The following is a 19,489-nucleotide window of genomic DNA, read 5'->3' as shown; positions in this document are numbered from 1 at the left end:
CACATAGTCACATTAAAACAAAAATCGACCGTTGCCCTCCAGTTTTCATCTAAAGGCAAATCTTTAGTTTGAAGAGAGATTTTTTGCTATTAACCACAACATGCAGCTACCTATCCCACAACCTGAGATCTACACACAAACTTACTCATTTTGGAACATTTATACACTGCACAACGTTTCAACACTGTGATTAGTGGTTGCTGGACGGCGCATTGAGCGAGTCAAATTTAGAGCAGTGGGGGTGCTCAGCCTGTCTGCACCTCCAGAAACACCATCACAATGAACTGCAATGAAAACAAATGTAAGATATTATTGAGGAAAAATGAAGTTGGGGATACCAGGTTGCTAGTTTGGAAACAATATCATACACAAATAATCATACACTTGCGGAAAAAAGCAGCAACACAATTTTGACCTGAAGCATGCATAATTAAAATAGCTTTTTACTACCAGCTGCATACTGTACATGCGTCACCGAGGGAACATAACATATGTGGACACCCAATTTATCCTTGAAAGTACCTGGAATTTACAGAAGCTATTTTTGTTTTGAAAGACCATGCATGGATGTGGGATTCATGGCAACAGGCGAAGTTTCAAATTAAGTCTGCAGATTCGGGAATTGTGCTGTTTGTGCTGTTCATATGAAATGAGTTCAAAGGCTGGTTAAAACATGCTAAACGGTTTGGAAGTCTTGGCACAGGGTTCTGAAGCGTCATTTTTTAATCGAAGTTAAAAAAAATTAAAGAGCGACTGTATGTTTGCTTCTGTTCCCATTTACCTTAACATCTACTCTTGGGGGAAATCACTACATACCAGCATTTGGCCAATTATTTGGTGCTTGCTTGAAACTTAACTGGCACACTTCACAAATACTTGCTTACTGAAAATAAATGTAAAACAAACCTACTATCTACTGTTTATTTTGTGAGTGAAAATGGCCAAACCAAGACAGTTTCACAGTTACTAATAGCACTTTTAAAATGTCCCTTTTCAAAAATCTTCCCGTTAGTTTTGTTGTGCTCCAGCAAAGATGCCCAATCTGTGCCCGTGACCACACTATGATAAAAAGGCTAGTAATTGGCAGCCCCGTAGAAGCTTTCCAGGAGTCTCACTTAAAATACCTCAGAGTTAAAGCAACAGTTCCACCCTTCAGAAATCAAAGAAAAAACTGTTACATTTAACCGAGCGCTGTAAGTGGTTCTTTTGCGTGGTACTTCTGTATGTAAAGCAATTTGCATGTTATTTGAGGTGATGTTCATGTCTGTTAAGGGGGAAGGGTAGGACATATCACAGACAGAGGAGATGCCCCGAAAGTGCCTGTCAACAGCATCGACCGGCTTGTTCTTACTGAAAATAGCTTCCTCACTCTGTGCTGCTATTACTGTCTTACATAAGTGACCTGTGCACCAGAGAAACAGCAGTCTGGACAACATCCAAGCTGTTACGAACCATTGTTTTCATACCCAGATGACGTTGTGAATTTAGAGATATTTCAGCATCCACTTTTATCTCCAGATGAGAACCAGAGCGTATGGTGTTAGTATGCATTAATAATATTAACTTGTGTTGCATTTGGCATTGGTTGTAACGATGTAAAATTATATTTGGCACAGAAAAATTGTATATACACAGTTTAACATTATAGTTTTATTAATTTACTACGGAGTCTTAAAATTGCAATTTGTTTGACATTTACCTGATTTGATCTTGTCAGCTAAAAATAAAATTAACACACAACAACAAAAAAGGAATTACATTATAAAAGAAATTATATATAATTATAGACAGCAGTGTTATATAATACAAAAATATGTACCATCATCCATGTAGTTATGGATATTCTAAACCCAAATTTAACTTAGACTTTCCAGCAAGACATTTACAGGATTGTAATTGATGTATGGGTTTTCCTGCTATTGTTCTATGGACCATTAATAACATACAGGCTCAATATGGGCCTCAAAGCCTTAATTAAATACATTAAACAAATTAATTTAAATAGTTCATTTTCTAAATCGATATATCCATGGCAGTGCACAATATTGATGTACCTTACTTATTACATAAATAAAAAATAAATTGTTTATCTTTACTTCCAAGATCAGCGTCACTACTTCTCAACCAGGTTTTTTCAATCAGGTCCAGCTGGGGAGGATTGAGGTACACTGACCCTTTCCTCCGTGCCCTATAAGGTCGATTCATCCATCTATTCCAAAAGAGGGGGAGGCCCAGAATAGAGACATGATCATTGTAATAGTAAAAGAGAGATTCAAGTTAAACTGACAGAAAATTCATCATCAGAAAATTGAACCCTTGGCACTGCTAACGCGATGCTCTAACCACTGAGCTACAGGAAAGCCCAGACTTACAAAAGTAACCTTAATAATATGATTTATTGTTTTAGCTTTTGGGTCAGAATTCACAGAAAATGTCAATTTTTCTATGGAAATATATCAGTATGTAAATTAACATACAAATCTGTTGACAGAAATGCAATATAATGTAGTACATAAGTACTACAATATGTGTTCAGAGGTGTATAAAGAACTTACACAATGAAGCTTAGAATGAGCTATTTCTATCTATATACAAATCAGGTCCCCTTTAATGGAATGTGCCATGTTGGTTCAGTCTCTATTAACCTATAAACTGCTCTACAGAGCAAAGAAGCATAAACTTGACGAAATCTCAGTTCTGTGTCATCCACCGTAGTGTCTCGAAAGGGGAGGGGTTGGAGTGAGCAGTTAATTGCAATTCAGAAACATATTTTTCGTGGCTTGTGGTGTTGTTGCTTGTTTGCCTCTTCTAACAGGCTGAGGCCAAGAATCTGGTCACATTGATGAGGTTTGTTTGGTTTCACTATTCATATTTGCTTTCAATTACAGGGTGTGTCAAAATATATTTTGTTAAAAGCATTCCAACATTTTGTACTTACTGCTTTGCCATGGGCATTCAGAATAACAGATATAATTGAATAGAGCAAATTCAGATTGCATAACCTTCTCGTCTTATTGAGTTCACGGCAGTGGACCTAAGAGACCAAAGTTAAAGTTTAGTCTCATTTAAAAATGATTTCCTCTGGTGTCTTACGCTTTTCAACTTGATAAATGGTGTTTTGACAGGAACCAACTAACCATGCTCCACAAACCCTCTGCTCCAGTGTTTTATCCAGACCAATTACACTTTCTTTTATACAAACTTCATCCATCCACACACAGGCACATGCTCTATAATTCACTTCACAGAGAAGGAGGGTTATAATAAGGATCTTGGGACTTCCAATAGTCAATAGATGTACAACCCATACGTCAGCCTAACTGTCTCTCCTAAGCTGTCTGTATCTGTCTAATTGAGGTTTAGCTGGCCGAGTGTGACATGTTGAGAAAACTCAAACAATTGTTGTCACTCAAGGGAAACTGAAGGAGAACATGCTAGTGAACAGCGGGAGTCATACAAATTTCAGTCATGCACAGAGAAGTCTCCTATGTGTAAAAATGGTTTATATCTAGGGTTTCAACAGCTCAACCCTGCTGAACAAAGTGTGTTATGGACCCCTGTTCAAGAATATGGTTTGAAATGATTGGGCCCATCTAGCATGCTTGTTTTTGCTGCGTATAGGCTCATATGGCTGTTCTGGAACCACAAAATGTCAAAACACTTCAGACCTTCAACCAAGCATATGAATGTTCTCAGGTCACATGATTGCATCATTCCGGAATGCTTCAGGAGGAGACATCCCGTCAACAATTCCATTGGAAGCTAAACCCAATTAAGGACAAATATAAAGTATTCCCTCATTTTTTTGCTACATTCCACTTACCTCAGCAATCTGAGAGAAACATTGTTATGTTAGTGCTTTTGTCTTGTTAGAGACAGCTGAGCTTTAGGACTGTGATATGGTGGTGAAACAGAATACCCTGGTGTGATGATCATGGTTCAGTGAGCATGCCCAGTGGCCCCATACACAACACAGGTAGCTGAACAGGAGATAATGTCTACATTAACAGCTGGAAAGGCCCCGCTGATCAAAGAAAGATAGATTTTGAGCAGACGTTGAGATTGCTGGTGATTAATAGCCTGTTGACAGTGACAAAGTGCTGGCACAGCGTTCCGTAAGCATGTGTCTAACCGGCAAAGATGAATGAGTATTCCATGACACTTTTGCTTACTTGATGGATGTTGTGTGGATGCGTGTCCTGGCCTGTTTGAAAGTGTGTTTGTACCCAGTGGTGTAGTCGAGGGAATATGCAGGTTTCACGGCGACTTTAACTGTGAAAGAGGGCGATGTAAGTAGCTAAATGTTTTTATCATGGAAATGTCAGGGGTTGTTCACATGTTGCGTCTAAGAATGCGTGCAAAACGCTGGCTGCGTCGCTTTCTTCCTCTTTCTACAGCTCTCGAGAGTTTGAGCATCCGTGGTGTCGTTACTGTAGGCGCGCATTAACCGCGTCAACATGCTAAACGACCGAATGTAAAATCCTGTCATTTAGCCTAATCGTTTGTTCAATGCCTATTTTGTATGTACACTTGTTTATTTGCTAACAATTAAAATCCAGTCATGTAAACTACAAAACGCCGAAAGCATTTACACGTTTCAGGTAATGTCAGTGTGACAATACAAAAACATGACCAGACCTTCACTAGTTCATGCTAACGCACATGGTGTGTTTAGGTTGTGGTTAAAACAACTATAATGTTTGCAAATGCATAACTTCTAAATTAGTTCTCGTTCTTTAATTATGCTTCTAAATTCTTTAAATATTAAAAAACAAGTATCTGCAACTTTCATGAAGCAAAGATTGTATAATAATTGTGTAAAAATATTGACCATGAGTTTACTTTTTTACTGATGCTGATAATCATGAAAAGACAGAAATGCTTGAATGTTATATATATTAGCACTCTAAAAGTCTTAAAATGCACATATAGATCAAGGAAGTCAACATTTTTTTGGACATTTAGGAAACGCAGCCCTGATTGTCTCATCACATAGCCTGTAAGCCAGGATTGATTGCAGAATCTGCACCTCTTCTGTGGCGACTCATTTCTGATAGGAGACTTCAAAATGTGCATAAAATACATAATGCTACATTATAACACAGAGACGTTCATCCTTTGCTGGACCGCTTTAAAAGTGGGGGCATAATTTAACAGTATACCAACTTCATCAGCCGCAATTGTTTTTACTTGTACTTGCAATGTTTTAGATTGATTCCGTTTGCTCAATATGTTGTGGAGAGCCTGTGAAGTCATTTTTTCATCATTGGATTTTAACAGTGTTCAAAACATTAAGTCCCCGTGACCCGAGGTAGTTCGGATAAACGGTAGAAAATGGATGGATGGAAAACATTAAGTGCTAATGTTTATCCAATTTTATAATAGTTTATAAAATAATAAACAATGAATGATAAGGATTAATTATTCCCTCAGTTGTATTATTTGTGTGGCTTTTATCTGTCCTATTTATTGTTTTTAACTGTCATTCTGTGGTTCTTTTCTTTCTTCAAAAGGAGATAGGCTGTGGGATTTATAAAAACATAACAGCTGCAACTATAGGGAAAAGAACTGATTGTGATTTGAAGCCTCTGATGATGGAGGAGAGATCATTATCACAGAATGTATGTCAATGAAAAACGTGTGTAAAAGGTCCAGTCAGTAATATCTAGCGGCAAGGTTGCGAATTGCAACCAACCGCTCACTCCACCCCTCCCTTTCGAGACGCTACGATGGCTGACAGAACATGGCGAAGTATGCGAGGGGACCCGTGGTGTATGTAGAGAGAAATAGCTCATTTTAAGGTGATCAAAAAATAACGCTCATTGTGTACGCTCTTTACACACCTCTGAATGCATACCTTTGTATATTATATTGCGTTTCTATGAATAGATCATCCCAAAAATTACAAACTGGACCTTTAACATTACTTATTGTCTGCATCCTTTTATTACATTTTCTACATTACATATAGATGTTTTTTACTAAATCTGACATTCAGATACAGTTGTAGATGCCATATTTTACAATGAATGAAATAATGGCTGTAAGCGATGAACACGCTGTACTCAGGCTGTATCCTTTACAGCCTTGTTTCTCCTCATATCAAATAAGATATAGCGCCCTCCCTGATTAAAGTCTATTGACGAGGGAGTTGTAAAGATTTAGGAGAGAGTGGAAAATGTGTCACTGAGTGAAGAAAACACTGTTTGCATACCCACAAAATTGTGATAAAACACGAATAACACATTTTAACTGAACCAATTAGATGATCCACTAATGTGAGAGATTAACCACTACTGTTTTGATGTGTGTTTGTAGATGAAACTATAGTGGGTTTATATTCTGACGGAAGGAGTCACTTAAGTAGTGTGTAATTCTGTGAGTGAAACACAGCATTTGGGGTCGCTAATAAGCGTCTTTAATTACAAAATACACATCTCAGTGCATCAGTCGCTGTTTTCTTCTATTTCTGCAATCTCTGTAAATTGTGTCTACTGTCTCCTAACGTGCAGACATGTTTCAGTACCATTACCACCTCTGACTCATAACTAAACTCCTTCACGCCCTCTGTGTCTTTGAGCTGCTTCCCTATAAACGACCACAATAACACCCTCTTCTGGTCTATAAGCCAACTCCCATGAGGCCTAACCACAGTGACATCACTGTGGTGACAGCCAGCAGTATCTGTATATTTGTGTCCGAGTCTGTGTTAGACATTGTTAAGTGTTGATGGTGGCACTGGGGCTATGCACATGTATCCCTATCTGTAAGTGTATTTGGATGTGTGTATGTCAGGACCAAAGCTTTGTACTTATTGTTCCTGACCGGGATGCTTGAATTACAGCCATTTAGACATAAAGACTAAATCTGTCCTCTTTTAGTCCAATCCTTCACTTGGCTGTGTCAGGTTACTTTCACAATGCCCCTCTCTCTTTTTTCCGAGTAATAGGTAAAATGTGTTCTGCTAAGAGCACCCTTAGAGATAATAGATAAAATCTCCCTCTGTTTCTCAAGCCTCCGTATTACGTATTTAGTCATACAAATCTGGTAAAAAAGCTGGGTGCTTTTACTGAACAACGACGAAACTCGCTGGTTAACCACCATAGTAAGATGCATTGTTGGGGAAATTAATGATCTAGTTACGACTGTTTCCTGAAACCGTTGTAACTCTGTTCGAGACCAATGGTTTGAACCAAATTGGTTCAGCAATCTAGTTGATGATGCCACACTGGTGGTGCACTGCAAAAAATGACTTTTCGAAAAATGATATTTTTGCTTGTTTTAAGCACAAATTCACTGAAATTTTACTAAAAACAAGACTTATTTTCTTAGGTCAATTTACTCATGAAGAAAATGCATCTTGATTTAAGAATGTTTAGAAATTTCACTGGAAAACAAGAACAGTAAGCAAGTCATTTTTTGCAGTGTGGAGTAAAGACATCTACTAATAAATACATTCAGATCGAATTAATGTGAAATTCTTGCTATAAATGACATGCATTGCATTTAAAGACTACTGTCGTCATTCTGTTTCGTTATCTGTTGTTTTATTTCACAATATTTAATTAATTTAAAGCGCAAGTTAAAGTCGTGCGTAGGACCCTCGGCGTAGCTTACGCGCACCTCTCAACTCAACGGAGACCCCCGCGGACCGCCAGCGCTGTGATTGGTCTGTTTGAACCCCTCCCTCAGGTAAAAAAACTACGCGATAGCATCATGTTTACTCAAACGCACTTCTGAAAGAATTATCTAAGGGAAGTATCTGTTCATCTGTAGTTAACATCTCAAACTGCAACAAAAGTGACCGTTTACTTGCCGCTATCACTGCTAATGCTTCTCGAACAAGCTCATTCTTCTTCGGCTCTTGTCTTGGTTACACAAGGAACAGACGCCTAGTGGTCATTGTAGGGCTGCAACAACGAATCGATTAAATCGATAAAAATCGATTACTAAAAGAGTTGGCAACGACTTTCATAATCGATTCGTTGTGTCGCGCGACACGGAGACGTTTGATTATAAAAAAAACTTTATTTGAGCGCGGAGGGAGTGAACACACTCGGTCTCTCTCGCGCACTGATGCTAGCAGAGTTCGGCGCCTCATATACAGGGCGGAGCAAAAAAAAAAAAACGAGGAAAGATACATGGCGGAGGCAGAGAAATCCGCGCGACCCAAGTCATCCAAGGTGCGGGAGCATTTCACACTAAATAAACAGAAAAAGTGTGTTAACTGCAAAATATGCTAAAGCGACATGGCACGGGAGCACCACGGCAATGATCCAGCACCTGAAACGCAAATATGTTTGAGTCTTTGATGAGGAGGAAGGGAGTTCAACAGCAGGTTAAGTCATTACGGAATCGTACTTTTGTTCCGTTTTGAAGTGAAGAACGTAATGTCCCTGGTGCTGGTGTTTACTCGTTATCCAGCTTGACAAGTTAGCGTTAGCTCGTTAATAACAGTAGTGAAGCAGTATAGTTAAAGTATAGTTACTTTGCACTTTGCATTGCAAGACTAAAGACACGTTTTTATTCAAAAAAGGCTTTTCTTACTTAGTAATTTTGTCTCGTTTCCAGTCCAAATATCTAAAAAATCTTAAATCAAGATTACTAGACAAGATAAATGGCATGAGAAAATTAGGTGATGCTTAAAACTTCTGCTTGAGATTATATCTCATTAAGATTATTTTTCGTACCCCATTGGCGAATAATTTTGCTTGTTTTAAGCAAACAATCACTAAATTTTTAGGTGTTTTTTCAGAAAACAAGCCATAATTTCTTATGCTATTTCATGTGTCTAGTAAATGTATCTTGATTTAAGATTTTTTGATATATGGACTGACAACAGGACAAAACTGTCCTGTGAGAGTTTGTGCATTTGCTAGTGTGTGTGTCTGCAGTGTAGTTTAGAGAACAGGTTCTGATATTCAAACAAATCCTGCTAAATTTTCTGATTTGAATTGTTCTTTATTTTTTATAAATGATTAATTGTTCTAGCAGCTCAGGTGGCTATTTTTTTAAAAAAATATTTGGCAAACGTGTTTGTTTTTTGTGTAAGTCAACACTATTATTTTATTTTATTATTATATTTATTATTATTATAACAGCTCAGGGATGATCAAGGAGCAACATGTTCGTGCACTTTCGGAAGATTTTAGTTCTGTTTTCAATAGAGGGTTGAAAATGAATGCTTTTCTTGTTTTGGGTTTTTATCCGATTCATCGATTAATCGAAAAGAAAATAATCAACCGATTAATCGATTATTAAAATAATCGTTAGTTGCAGCCCCAGGTCATTGCCTGTCGACGCGGACAACGACGCAGAAGTGTAAATGAAAACCGACACATAGAGGCTACGACGAAGGTCCTACGCAGAACTAAAAAGCGGGCCTAAGTGTCCTCCTACGTCATTCCGCCCAGGGTCAGAACACGCAGGTCAAACAACATTGCTTCTATTTTCTTTACATTTCGCGTCTAATGTCAAAATCACACTATGTGGTTTTTGTATGGATTTTTCTGCCGCGGACAGATTTCCAATGGATCGCAAACCCCTGGATCGCGACCAAATCGGTGCTCGTTTCGATCGCAGGAGCTAATTAAGTATAAGCAGGTCAGCGACATGATCAAGACCCGTCGCGAGCTATCCCAGACACTACGATATCTTCAAACCTGCTTGATATTATCGCCAAATGATCTCGTTTTGTGTTACACTGAGGAACTAATCCAGCCAATCACAGCGCAGAAGGTTTACGTCAAATTATTGCGTGGATGAATTAAAAACTGCTGGCATATATCCTTAACATTACAGAGCGTGTTAAATGGCCGGTATAACACATAAGGCTATAATACACTGGGAGGTGTTTTTAATGTTGATCGCATCTGCTGCTCGACCAAGGTCTTGTTGCCCCCTGCGCACTTTGTGTGCGTTGTGTAGTGTGCGTGCTGCTACAACAAGAATAGGAAGGATGAAAAGAAACTTTGTTGTGTAGTGTAGGCACCAATAGAAATTCAAGGAGTCTCACAGTCCCATAGTGTCATCTCACCTTTAGTCTACATGTTATGATAATAAGGAACGATGCATCTAACCACATCTCTAGACCACTAGTTCCAACCATGCAACTTTGTGATCGTGCTTGCGATTGATCATTGGAACCATGGTTTTGGGGAAAAACTTAAATCGTTGAACTATGCTGGAGCGATGGAACTTGCGACCATATGTGGCTAACGATGCTTTTGGTAAACGCACGGGATTCAAACTGGCATCGACACAGACAAGAGTAAAAAGGGCATCTCTTGACAAACTGCACACTTATTGAATAATACAACACTTCAGATGGTTCAACTCAATTAATATTTGCTGTGAATTTTCTGTCTTTATCTCACAGCAAATCTTGCGGTACTCACGGGAGAACGCGACAAAGGTGATCTTTCTCATTACTGACGGCTATTCTAATGGCGGAGACCCGCGACCGGTGGCAGCTGCGCTGCGGGAGAAAGGCGTGGAGATCTTCACGCTTGGAATCTGGCAGGGGAACATCCGCGAGCTCCACGATATGGCCTCACACCCCAAAGATCAGCATTGCTACTTGGTGCACAACTTCGCAGAGTTCGAAGCCCTAGCTCGACGTGCCCTTCATGAAGGTACGACTTTATAACATGAGTAGGCCAACTGGCTAACCTTTGCGCATGCTCAGTAGCTGGAACAACCTGTAACAAATTGTTTTATTTTTGCGCAATTTGAGCTTAGGAAATATTTTATTGTGATTCTGGAAAGCTATGTAATAAAATATAAAATTATAAATGTTTTCTATTAAAGTAGACATCGTAGAATTCCTCTTCTATGACTGAAATAGCTGCTAGGGGGCATTTAATTTATTGCCACCAACTGCCTGCGAAAACCCACAGGAATTTCGTTTCTACTGATTTCTACATTAAATTGTAAAAATATAACCTTATACGTAGATAACTCTTTACTATTAACTGAGTAAAAACATGTCAAATTAATGGTAAAAAAACAAACTTTGATGCATGTAATCTCAGAATATGGATTCTCAAAAGATCTCAATAAATTCTAAGACTTGTCAAAAGAGTAATAACAGGCTATAAGCAAAAGTTTTGATATTTGTTTCCACTGTTTTATTGTAGTAACAGGAATTGTTGTAGCTATTGGCAGAAACTATGGTGGTGAAGATCAATCCAACACATTTTTCCTGAGTTTGACAAATACTAGTCCTCTTAATAATGAATCGGTAGTATTATTTTAATTTGGCTGCTTGTCCGTGACAGATTGTTTATATCAAACCCCCCAACTCAGTCAGCCTTGTGGATGTGAACTCAAATGATCTCTTTATTCACCATGGCATCACCAAACTACATTAAACTCAGCGAGGTACCAATAAAGAATGTGCATAGATCCAAAGACTAAACTTTACTTTGTATGAGTTAAAGTTCAAACCGAACAAACTAAAGTTATGGCATGATTTGTTCTCAACTCCTGTTTTGATATCATGTCTGTGCTATCGTTCTTCCAAGATTGTGCAGGCTCCTCCAGCTGCTTGGCCTGTCTGTGTATGTTCACATCTGGAGCAGTGCATTTGTTTGTATGTGGAGAGACAAAATGCTCCTGCCAAAGTGAAGGTTTTATAGTTATATAATGAAATGTAATACATGTCAACATTTGAAACAAGCACTTTTTTAAGGAACCTTGAATTTCCAACATTAACTTACTAACTGGTAGCATATTTGTCATTTTATTTATCTCTTTACTTATACAGATCTGCCCACTGGAAGTTATATTCAAGAAGACCTGTCCCAGTGTTCATCATTGTGTGAGGAGGGAAAAAACTGTTGTGACATAATGGCCAGCTGTAAATGTGGTACACACACGGGGCAGTATGACTGTGTGTGCGAGAGAGGATACTACGGAAAAGGGCTCCAACATGAGTGCACAGGTAAGGGTCACGACTCAAACCCTAAAGTTTTGGGTTTTCCATTACAGTTCAAAACATTTGAGATGGATAGAGTTCATAGTAGTCGGGATCCATTTGCTTATTGACGTTAAAGGCTGAAATAGGCATGGATGCCAGATCCATTTCTGAAATTAAATTGAAGAAACACTTCCACCAAATATCCATAGTGACAGAGAAAACATCATGCAAATAGATGGAATAATGAAGGATGATGCCAGAGTGGTGCACAAGCTTTCATAACATACCCATAACCATTAAAAAAATGTATAATCCATGTGTATCTCATCATTTACATGTATATTTATACATTTAGCAGATATGCTATGCAGATATAATATCCTTTATTATTTCTGCAGCTAGTTTACTTCAAGGGACAGTTCACCCAAAATATTAATTCTGTTAGCATTCGCTCACCCTCAAGTTGTTCCAAATCTGTGTAAATGTCTTTGTTCCGCTTAATACAAAGGAAGATATTTGTAAGAATGCTTGTAACCAGACAGTTCTTGACCACTATTGATGACCATAGTAGGAAAAATGGCTTTGTAATTGTTTTGAACACAAAATAAGATATTTTGAAGCATGTAGGAAAGCAAACAGTTCTGGTGCACTTTTGACTACCATTGTTGCTTTCCTACATAATTCAAACTATCTTTTTTGTTCAAGAGAACAAATACATTTTTACATTGATACTAATATGGCAACCATACATTTTGCCCACCCGCTACAACCTTTAGAAGAAAAATATTTCACTTGAATTAAGATATATTTATGGTTACATAACTTACATTTGTGATGTCTAGTCCTATTAAACCTATTTTTCATGTAACAGTTCTAAAAATATCACACTGTCTAATTAAACTGCGTTATGAAGTGGAAGAAAAGTGTTGGATGAATTGTGCGCTGCAGATGCAGTTCTTCTCCTCCAGGATTGTGATGGAGAGCCAGCCTCAAGACAGATCTTATTGTTCCTCACTGGCTTTCACAGTTTATCACTTTGTAAAGGCTTTTTTTCTCTCTCAACACAAATACAAACTTTGTCTATTAGAAACCCCAGTGAGAATCTTTACTCACAAATGTCTCACTAAAACTGTTTTTCTTTGCTCTTACTGCATAAATGAATCATAGTGAAATTAATCTAAATTCATTAATGTGTCACCATAGACTAGTCATAAAAAACAGCATGCCTGACTGTAGGATATATAAACCTTTATTCTCAGCTGTCAGATGGATGCACTGTTGTATGTAAATGACAATAGTTGGCAAGGCATAATAAACAGTTGCCATGATGCATAATGGATATAAATCACAGAACAATGTCTGATTTACTATTATTTCTGGATTAAAAGGTCAAAATTGCAGAAGAGATTAAGTAGATTTAGTTTATTCTCCGTCTTTTTCTTTGTTTCATTGTTTCTCTTTGTCCTGTTGGTTTTGGATGAGATAATAAAGGCCATAAACAATTGAAAATCACAATCAGATGTTGTTCGGGAGGTATCACTCCCCACAATTTATATCAACCGGACTGTTAAAGGAGCTCTATGTAACATTGGCACCTAGCGGTTGAGCTTGGTATTGCGGTCCAAATAGTAAATCTCCTCAGACTCCACGCTCACAGGAGTGCCAGTCACTTACAGGAGTGTAATGGAAAGCATAAACTCTACACTGTAAATCTGATAATCTATACGTTTGCAGTGGTTTTGTTGTTTGCAAATAAAACACAATCAGCAGCTTGTTTCAGAGGTTGCGTCCTCCGTAGGTCGCATTTACTGGCCGTATTGCTGTCTGGTTTAAATAACAGTAATAAAATAATATATTACTCCTTGTTATTGGTAAAATACAATAGTAATTATTTCTAAGTTTGCAACATAATAGTACCGGAAAGGGTGGAATATGCTCTGACCCAGATCGTCAGTTTGCTGCAATATGCAGTGATTTTTGCCAACTGGTAACCGAGCTGCCAAATACACTAGTCTACTGGGTAAATCGTCAGTGTGCGGGGTCACACGGACCAAAACAAAAAAAGGAAAATTCCAGCCGGAACACACATTTCAGAGTGGAATAACTGGCTAACGCATTGTTTTTTGGACAAACAAATATATGAATTTAGCATTTTTCCTAAATGTCTACGAACATATTAAAGTTTGTTTTGATTTAGTACAGCATAATATTATATAACGCTCATTTAATTACCATCAGAATGGTTTAATTATGCCTCGTTTCCACTGAGTGTTACGGTGCAGTGCAGTTCAGTACAGTACAATTCCGTATGGGAAACTCATATCAGGCTTGCGTTTCCACTGCCAACAGTACCCTTTCTTGGTGGGCATGGTCGACCATGGTTTATTTCTGCGTACAGACGTTGTATTCTTGTCATTGCTGTGTTTTCAAAAATGGCACTTCCTGTGTTGTCATTCCCCTTGTAGCACGCACAAGTGACGATTTTCTGTAAACCAATCAGACGTCTTCAGTGAGACTAGCTCCACCCATTAGGTTCAGGTACTTTTGGTACTATTGGGCTAGTTACCGTTACGAAAGGGTCCCAAAAAAGTGGTACGGTTTGCTATTTTGGTTCCATTCAAAAAACTGGATCAAATGTTTTGCTGGATCAAATTTGCTCCCGAAGGGTCTGGTTTTAAACGTTTGTTGATTTGGGGTTTTAAAGGAGGGATGAATTAAAATCACAATTTAAACCCAAGCTTTTGTTATATAAGAGGGAATCATATTCACATGAACATCATGTAAGTGTTAGAACTGAAAACACCCTTGTTACTGAGATTACATCTGTTATTGACACCAGGCCCAGCGAACGGCAGGTTGTGGAATGCGCCTATCTATGACGACATTGAAAGGACGTTAAAGATAGCTAAATATGGTGCCACCCCTGGTTGTGGAAGAATACAGTCGCTGCATAACCTTCCTTCGGATTCCGACATTTGTAATGCGGGGATAAAGTTTAATTTTAAAGACGTTCCAGCTCATGTGGGAAAAACATGAAGCGTTTGTTCGTTATTCTCAGAGGATTCCTTCATGAACAAGGCAGAGATCGACATTGGATTTGTGGAATGACTAAAATGTAAAAGCAAAGCCACGTCGACAATATTGGACCCGATAGGAATGGTGCAGCAATCTTATGTGAGTAAAAGATTCTTGTACTATGCGTCACTATCGCACGAGATTAGTATTACCTGGGGACCTCTAGTCATTTGTAATACTTGCAGAGGTTGTTTGTGGTCTTAAGCCCTGGCGAATACTCATCTCTCAGATTTGGTGGGCTCATATATAATTTTTCTAGTGATGTACATAATTTTTATAAGTTTTATCCAACGTTTGCGAATAATGGAGGCTGTTTTGAAGTGTTTTGGTATTATTTCGGGTGCTGGGTGACATCCATAAGTTACCGGGAGTCTCCCATTTGTTTATTTATCATGGAAACTATCGCAACATTTGAGACCCGCGATCGCGGTGATCTTTTTTCCGGTTTGCGATCACGGATCTCAAATGCAGAGAGGTATGGTCAAATATCATTAAAGTCAATACAAGTATAGGCTATACAAACTATAAGCAAAGTCTTGCCATCACATCCGGGAAATAAGTCAGTGAATTTGAGTAAAAACATCCCTTGCGATTGCGTAACATGAAATACTGATGTGGGGAGATCATTTATAATTCACAGGAGGACTCCAGATAATACTAATGCCCTTCGAAAACTGTGAATGGTGCTAATGTGTAACCTCACGTTACGTCTCGAACCAAATTCACGACAGCCTCCATCTACGCAAACTGCTATCCAATCAAAGCAGTGGGTGTTTACTTATAAAGTCTTCAATGAGGGACATTGCGGGACAATGCGCCCATTAAAACCGAGCATTTGCAGAGCTAGCCTCAAAACCTGAGTAGAAAATCGGCAATTACTTCTTGATTTTTATGTTTTTGAATGTAAAAACCACGCAAACAACATAAGTAGACCTCATATAACAGTATAAAACAATCAACAAGCACAGTTCATGAGACCTCTGAAAAGGAAGAGGCTCATGGTGTCATTAGAACTTACAGGAAAGTCTGCAAACGTGCAGTGTCCGGATGTCCAAAGCTTTAGAAAAAGACTCAAGGCAATTTAATATAAATTGACCTCTTTCCAGTATTTCGATGATGAAAAATTTTTTATGACATGAATGAACTAAAACAGAGAAAGGATGAATGACACCGCTTGCGAAGCGATGTGTTGTGTTTTGTTTAACTTAGGCATTCCAGTGGCACTATAATGACCTGACACATTTATTCATTGTCACGTTGGCTGAACCTTGCCAAAGTGACAGATAACCTCAGATACAGATAGCATAATGCATCTCCTTTGGTGTGTGACAGGGTCTGGTTGTCAGAGGTAAGGGATAGTCAAGAAAGAGATTTCCTCAATCAGGTATTGTAAATATTTACCTTCATTCAAAGCCCCTAGACAGGCGTAAATAAAGGAAAAACCTCCAAAAAAAGTAAAGTTGAAGGAATCTGGGAAATGTTGGCAAAGTATTGAGTAAGGAAGTGTTGCAATCATGTTTTTATGTGTTTGACCTCCTTCTGCTCCCTGTTTCTGTGTCACTCTCCCTCCTTTTCAACTCCCCTGGAACCCTGTTAGCAACAACACCCCCTATATAGTATGTTCTCTAGGGTAAGTAGGAAATGTTCTCACGGTACATTTAATGTACACTGTAAAACTTTGCTGTAGTTTTGCAGTAGGTTTGCCAGTAACTTACTGTGTATTTAATTACTACTTAATACTTTTCCTATCAGCTCTGTTTTCAATTTGAGTTCAACTTTACTTTAATCGAAATTAAAGCTCAAAATTAAATTCTTTATTTTGTTTTCTAGTAAAAATATTTAAAACCTCTTAAATTAAGATACATTTACATAACAAGCAAAGTGACCTTAGATATTTAGTCTTGTTTTATGAAAGGAAATATAAGAACTTTGTTTAAAACAAAATTGTAAGATAAATATACAGTAAGTTTCTGGCACACCTAGTGCAAAACTACAGCAAAGGTTTACAGTGTAGTATCTAAAAGGAAATATATAGTGCACGTATGATGCCTGGAGTCAGGCTTGCAATTACAAACGTTTGCTCTTAAATTAAGAGTAATTGCGAGATCTGTATATGCAGTTAGAGTTCAGCAAAGAAGGATTTTTAACAGAGATGTTGACATGGGAATTTTCGGGAAACAGCACAACATATACTGTAATTCACATCCCAAAACAAAATGGTCTCCAGCTTCAGCTTGATGTGTACAGATCCACAGTTTATTCCTCTCCCTATGTAGATATAATCTCATGCTGTTTCTGACATACAGCTATTTGTATTAATGTATTTATCGATAAGCTATTATGTTAAAGGGGTAGTTTGCCCAGAAGTAAATATTCTGTCATCATTTGTTCACCCATATGTCATTCAAAAGCTGTATTTGACTATTTCTGGAACATCAAAGGAGATATTTAAAGAAATGTCTCACTGGTTTTGTGTCCATACGAAAGTCAAATGTTTATTGACAGTGTTCTTCAAAATATCTTATTTTGTGTTCTGCAGGAAAAAAAGATCATACAGGTTTGGTGTAAAGTGTAAATAAATGATGAAAGAATTATAATGTGGGGGTGAAATATCACTTTATTATAAATTTAGACATAACTATGTTTCCAACAATCTTCTACAGTACAAAGCTGTCTACATTTAGTGTGGTTCAGTTACACAGAATCAGATACAAGTTTTTTTTGTATAATTATATTTTTTATTTATTTAACAGGGACATTACACATAAATAAACATTACAGTCCATGTACCAGAATAAGCAGAAGGTATTTTTCATCTGTAGTCCCTGGACAGAATGTTACATATCTGTGGTGTCAGTGTTTGGAGTGGTCTGATTTCAACAGATTTGGAAAAATATTTGAAAGTTGCCCCAAAATGGATACCTTTAAAATCCAGTGTTTTTGTAGTTTACAGACATTCAATAATGTTCAATTTATGTTGAATATCTCTGAAAATGTGGAACTTGCTAACAGTGTAAATAGCCATTGAGATTTGGTGCCTATGTGGGAGATTCATTGTAGATCCTGCATATATATCCACGCCCCTCCTTTCTTCTCATCAGTTTTTTTTACTCAATCAATAAAATTGCTATATTTTCATAAATAGTCACCTCACTAAGGTTTGGGGTGAAGTAAGGTTTTAGTTAGCCACATCCTAAAATATGTTCGACTTCTTTTGATATCAGGTTATAAATATAAAAATGTTAATACACACACAGTCTGTGTATTGATACTTTTGCTTAGTGATACGAAAACAAAGTTGTGCTGAGTGGTTGTGCTCACTGACACAAAAAGGGCATATTCGTGTCCGTCAACACAAATTAATATATTCCAAATTTCACAAACTGCCTTGAGACCGGGTTGGTTTTTCTAAACTCATCCAAACCATACACATAAGTTTAATGCTGAACATCCCCTCTTTTAAAACCAGGGTAAAGTTTCAGTGCTCTCCCAGGTCCCATCTTTTTCTTCCTCCTACTCTTTTTTTTTTGCCCAGTCTTCATGCCTCATCACTCTTTCATTATCCAAATCTCCATGCCACATGGCTCTTTTTGCCTTTTTCAGCTCATCTTTTCTTCTCTCCTCCTGCCCCTTTCTCATATTTTCAAATTTTCTTTAATAATAAACCACAATGTGCTGGTTTTCTTACCTGCCTTGATAGATGAGAGCCAAGAATGAAGTCAGAGAAGACTCTCTAAAGCATGTTTGGCCACAGGGACCTTATATTTCTACTGCAGTGCAGAGCCAGCCTGGGCTTTAGCAAACAATCTGGGAAAAAGTCTTAGTGTAGTTTTATCATTCCAAGTACTCTATGTTCAATAGAGTGTGAAATGAATGATGTGTGAAAGTAATGTACTAAACCTCAAGCGCTTGACTGCCCTTGGGTTTTCATTCCTTGGGTTTATTAAGTTATTAAGTATGTTGGTCAGCCGAATCCATTTCTGTCATAGTTTATATCTCTTAAAGTAGCAGTTCATCCAATGATTACAAACATCATTTACTCATCCTTTCATTCCAAACCCATAATTCTTTCTTGTCCCTCTTTTCATTCTCCAAGAAAATCACTTGAGAATCATTGAGAAAACGAATAGCAGACCCTTCCTCTACAAACCATGTGATTTAATTAATAATTTGTTCAAAGCACAATGTGGGATGATTTGTTGTGCAACAAATTTCAATACTTATGGTTTAGGGCAGTGGTTCTCAAACTTTACTTTTCCAAGTAACACCTTTAATAAAATTTGTTTTCCCCAGTACCACCTAATGACCGCCAAAGAAAACGCATGTAGAAACACTCAAATTAATAGTAAAGCTGTGAATCTTTGTTTGGCTCATAATTAGATACACTCGTTCTCCAATTCTAATGTATTATTAACCCGTAATCTTGCACAAAATGTACGGAGAATAACAACACAAAAAAATCACATTTCAAACTTATATGGTTTTAATAAATTC

At 37.7% G+C, this 19,489-nt stretch overlaps 1 protein-coding gene across 6 annotated transcripts in view; it reads left to right on the top strand.

Annotated features, from left to right (window-relative positions):
- svep1 (sushi, von Willebrand factor type A, EGF and pentraxin domain containing 1) overlaps nt 1-19,489 on the top strand; it is an 80,439-nt gene that overhangs the window by 6,140 nt on the left and 54,810 nt on the right. For 3 of the 6 annotated variants that reach the window (XR_008907301.1, XM_056754782.1, XM_056754772.1), the window contains exons 2-3: nt 10,379-10,634; nt 11,768-11,944. Coding sequence is in view for 5 of the 6 variants with exons in the window: in XM_056754782.1 (XP_056610760.1) it covers nt 10,379-10,634; nt 11,768-11,944 (433 nt within the window). In the remaining variant the exon portion in view is untranslated. Of the gene's footprint in view, nt 1-8,126; nt 8,184-8,232; nt 8,339-10,008; nt 10,271-10,378; nt 10,635-11,767; nt 11,945-19,489 lie in introns of those variants that run through there. The other 3 variants (XM_056754799.1, XM_056754808.1, XM_056754790.1) reach the window with 3 other exon arrangements.

This window comes from Triplophysa dalaica, chromosome 1, assembly GCF_015846415.1.
Source record: "Triplophysa dalaica isolate WHDGS20190420 chromosome 1, ASM1584641v1, whole genome shotgun sequence".
Lineage (NCBI taxonomy): Eukaryota > Metazoa > Chordata > Actinopteri > Cypriniformes > Nemacheilidae > Triplophysa > Triplophysa dalaica.
This window is presented reverse-complemented; position numbering and strand designations above follow the sequence as displayed.